General features: G+C 61.1%; 1 protein-coding gene across 1 annotated transcript in view; it reads left to right on the top strand.

The window, feature by feature from the left end:
* The first annotated feature begins 2,947 nt into the window (after positions 1-2,947).
* Positions 2,948-4,323, top strand: part of LINGO3 (leucine rich repeat and Ig domain containing 3) — a 14,568-nt gene continuing 13,192 nt past the window's right edge. Inside the window, exon 1 of the mRNA XM_010001493.1 lies at positions 2,948-4,317. Within this exon, the coding sequence (XP_009999795.1) occupies positions 2,948-4,317 (1,370 nt within the window). The remainder of the gene's footprint in view (positions 4,318-4,323) is intronic.

The raw sequence follows: 4,323 nt of genomic DNA, 5'->3' as shown, positions 1-4,323 counted from the left end.
GTGCCACCATCTGCATGGTGGAGCTGTGGTCAGGGCTGTCTCCTGGCATGGAGCTGGGCTGGCTGCTGGTGCTTGGCCAGGCAGCAGCAAACAGGCATCACTGGGGTGTTTCCAGCAGCATTTGGCTGTTGTTGGTGTTTGTAGGAGCCTCCTGCCAAGTTTGGGATGTGCTGGCACTGGCACGAGGGGCTGGCACTGCCACCATCCTGCTGTCCTCCCCCTGTGGGTGTTTTAGGGATGAGCTTTTCCAAAATGCAGGGGGGTTCCAGCATCACCAGCAGTGGGTCCAACCCCCCCTGCCAGAGCAGGGGTACCCAGAGCACATCACACAGGAACGTGTCCAGGGGGGTTGGAATGTCTCCAGAGAAGGAGACTCCCCAGCCTCTCTGGGCAGCCTGGCCCAGGGCTCTGTCACCCTCACAGCAAAGATGTTCTTCCTGAGATTCACATGGAACCTCCTGTGTTCCAGTTTGCACCCATTACCCCTTGTCCTGTCACTGGACAGGTGGATACCTGGGTTTGCTGGGAAGGGGCCCACCCACACCCTGTTCACCCCCCATGAGGTTTAGCTAAGGGTGTCAGGGCTGTTCCTGGGCACCCATGGATGGGGACTGGGGGACAGACCCTGCAGAGCAGGAGGGAACCTGAGGCTGCAGCTCCTGCTCCCCAGCTGGTGAGTCCAACGACTCCAGCAGGTTGGTTCCTTGGCTTGGAGGATCAGGTGGCCCCAGAGGTCACCAGAAGTGGGGGGTGGTGACCCCAGCTCATCCATACTGAACACAGCACAGCCCCCTGGGCAGGGAGGGGACGGGTCTCCCCTTTGGAGGCTCCAAGTGGGACACCAGTGGGATACCAGTGGGACACCAGTGGCCTGGCAGCAGCACCTGGGGCTTCTTAGGTGACCATGCTCTGGCAGGGGGGTTGGACTAGATGATCTTTCCAGGTCCCTTCCAACCCCTAGGATTCTGTGATTCTTCCTTCACTGAATGAAATCGCTGTCACACTAAACTGGGAGGGTTTTGGTTCCTGTGGGTTTGCAGGTTGTGGGGGGTCCATCCTTCCCATCCAGCAGGAGGAGCCTTCTGAACCAGGGGGGCAACCAAAAGCTGTTCCCCCTCAGCCCAGAGCCCACTGGGGTTCTGAGCCCACCAGCCAAGCCAGAACAGCTCCTGGCAGGGCTGTGAGACCCCTCCTTGGAGAACCAACCCCAGGAGATGTCAAACCACTTCAGGTCACACCAGGAAGGCTCGTTTGGGGTATTTTTACCCCAGAGCAGGGCTGAGACCTGCCCCGCTCACTCCACCTCTGCCAGGGTGGCTGGAGGGGCTGGCTCTGCTCTCAGCACCCCCCAAAATTCCCTCCCTGAGCCCAGGAACACCACGGGGGGTGCCCCTGCTGAGCAGCTCTGCCACTTAATTAGGTTAATGACGGTGCTTCATTAGGGAAAGGCAGCTGAGGAGTTTGCACTGGGGCTGGGAGGTGCCTTTCCAGGGGTGGGGGCAGCTCAGATGTGGGGCACAGCAGGGGACAGGAAGTGAGGAAAGGGAGGCAGAGGAAAGGGAAGCGAGGAAAGGGAAGTAGAGGAAAGGGAAGCAAGGAAAGGGAAGCAGAGGAAAGGGAAGCAAGGAAAGGGGAGCAGGGAAAGGGAAGCAGAGGAAAGGGAAGCAAGGAAAGGGGAGCAGGGAAAGGGAAGCAGAGGAAAGGGAAGCAAGGAAAGGGAAGCAGAGGAAAGGGGAGCAAGGAAAGGGAAGTAGAGGAAAGGGGAGTGAGGAAAGGGAAGCAAGGAAAGGGGAGCAGGGAAAGGGAAGTAGAGGAAAGGGAAGTAGAGGAAAGGGAAGCAAGGAAAGGGGAGCAAGGAAAGGGAAGTAGAGGAAAGGGGAGTGAGGAAAGGGAAGCAAGGAAAGGGGAGCAGGGGAAGGGGAGTAGAGGAAAGGGAAGTAGAGGAAAGGGAAGCAAGGAAAGGGAAGCAGAGGAAAGGGAAGCAGAGGAAAGGGAAGCAAGGAAAGGGGAGCAGGGAAAGGGAAGCAGAGGAAAGGGAAGCAAGGAAAGGGAAGCAGAGGAAAGGGGAGCAAGGAAAGGGAAGTAGAGGAAAGGGGAGTGAGGAAAGGGAAGCAAGGAAAGGGGAGCAGGGAAAGGGAAGTAGAGGAAAGGGAAGTAGAGGAAAGGGAAGCAAGGAAAGGGGAGCAGGGGAAGGGGAGTAGAGGAAAGGGAAGCAAGGAAAGGGGATTAAGGAAAGGGAAGTAGAGGAAAGGGCAGTAGAGGAAAGGGAAGCAGAGGAAAGGGAAGCAGCAGCCGCCGGGCTCCCCTCTGATCCCTCTGCTGCCGCCGCCACTTCCATCCCTGCTCCCAGGAGGCAACACCGGGGACTGGGATGGGATGGGATGGGAGCGCTGGTCCCGATGTGTCCCCCGGAGCATCCCCCGTCCTGCAGGACCCCGCGGGGCCCGGGGGGGATTGTGGCCCCCAGGGACACCTCCCGGCAGCCTGCGAGGGCTCTGGCTGCATCTCTGCTCCTGGGGTGGGGGGCACAACTCTGTCCCCCCATTATCCCGGGGTGCTCATGGTCCCCAACACCCGTGGGTGCCCCGTGGGTGGCACAGAGCAGGTGGGAGCTGGCGGGGGGATGGGTCTGCAGCTCCTCTCGCAGATCTCTTCCCCCTGCCTCAGTTTCCCTGCTCTCCTGGCAGCACCTGCAGGTGGTTCCACCGGGTTTGCACTGGGCACGGTCACCGGGTGACACATTTGGGGCTGAGAAAGGGTTTGGGAGAGTTTTGGGGGGGTTGGGACCTTGTCGGGGCCACGGACCCCAACTCAAGGAGTATTTTCCAACCCTCAGAGCCGGGGGTTGGGCAGGACTTTGTTGTCCTCCCCCTCCTCCCACCCTGCTGCTGACTCCGCGTCTCTCCCCCCCCAGGCGCTCAGGAGGAGGGTGCTGAGCCCCTAGACCATGCTCTGCACCATGAGATGTTGGCTCCCGGTCCTGGTCCTCCAGCTGGTCCTCCCGAGCCCTCGGCGGGCCTGGGCCTGCCCTGCCCGCTGCGACTGCGCCCCGCAGCTGCGCTCGGTGCTGTGTCACCGCAGGAGACTCACCTCCATCCCCGAGGGCATCCCCACCGAGACCAGGGTCCTGGAGCTCAACAAGAACCGCATCCGCTGCCTGAACCCCGGGGACCTCTCCCCGTACCCACTGCTGGAGGAGCTGGACTTCAGCGAGAACATCATCTCCAACGTGGAGCCCGGCGCCTTCAGCAACCTGTTCCACCTGCAGATCTTGAGGCTGCGGGGGAACCAGCTCAAGCTCATCCCTCCCGGGGTCTTCACCAAGCTGACCAACCTCACCCTCTTGGACATCAGCGAGAACAAGCTGGTCATCCTGCTGGACTATGCGTTTCAGGACCTGCGAAACCTGAAGAGCCTGGAGGTGGGTGATAACGACCTGGTGTACATCTCCCAGCGGGCCTTCTCGGGGCTGCTGGGCCTGGAGCAGCTGACCATTGAGAAGTGCAACCTGACCTCCATCTCGGCCGAGTCGCTCTCCTACCTCCAGAACCTGGAGGTGCTGAGGCTCCGGCACCTCAGCATCTCCGCCCTGGAGGATCAAAACTTCAAGAAGCTCTACAACCTCCTGCAGCTGGAGATCGACAACTGGCCGCTGCTGGAAGACGTCTCCCCGACCAGCTTCCAGGGCTTGAACCTCACCTGGCTCTCCATCACCTACACCAACATCACAGCCGTGCCTGCTGCTGCCTTGAGGAACCTGGTGTACCTCCGGTACCTGAACCTGTCCTACAACCCCATCAGCACCGTGCTGAAGGGCTCCTTTAAAGACCTCATCCGGCTCCAGGAGCTCCACATCGTGGGCGCTCTCTTGGTGTCGGTGGAGCCTCAGGCTTTCTCCGGGCTGAGACAAATCCGGCTGCTCAACCTCTCCAGCAACTTTCTGTCCACGCTGGAGGAGAGCACCTTCCACTCCGTCAACACCCTGGAGACGCTGCGAGTGGACAGGAACCCCCTGGCCTGCGACTGCCGCCTCCTCTGGATCCTGCAGCGCCGCAAGACGCTCAACTTCGACGGGCAGCAGCCCGTGTGCTCCTCGCCCCCCGAAATCCAGGGCGACGCCCTGAGGGACTTCCCGGACTCGGTTCTCTTCGAGTACTTCACCTGCCAGAAGCCCAAGATCAAGGATCGGAAGCTGCAGCACGTGACGGCGCGGGAGGGACAGGCCGTGTCCTTCCTGTGCCGGGCGGACGGGGAGCCCGACCCTTCCATCTCCTGGGTGTCCCCCCAGCACCGCCGGATCCCCGCCCGCAGCACCGGGCGGGT

Source organism: Chaetura pelagica, unplaced genomic scaffold (genome assembly GCF_000747805.2).
Source record: "Chaetura pelagica isolate M959 unplaced genomic scaffold, ChaPel_1.0 scaffold437, whole genome shotgun sequence".
In the NCBI taxonomy this organism is placed as follows: Eukaryota; Metazoa; Chordata; class Aves; order Apodiformes; family Apodidae; genus Chaetura; species Chaetura pelagica.
The sequence above is the reverse complement of the archived record's forward strand: the minus strand, read 5'-3'. Positions and strand labels throughout refer to the sequence as shown.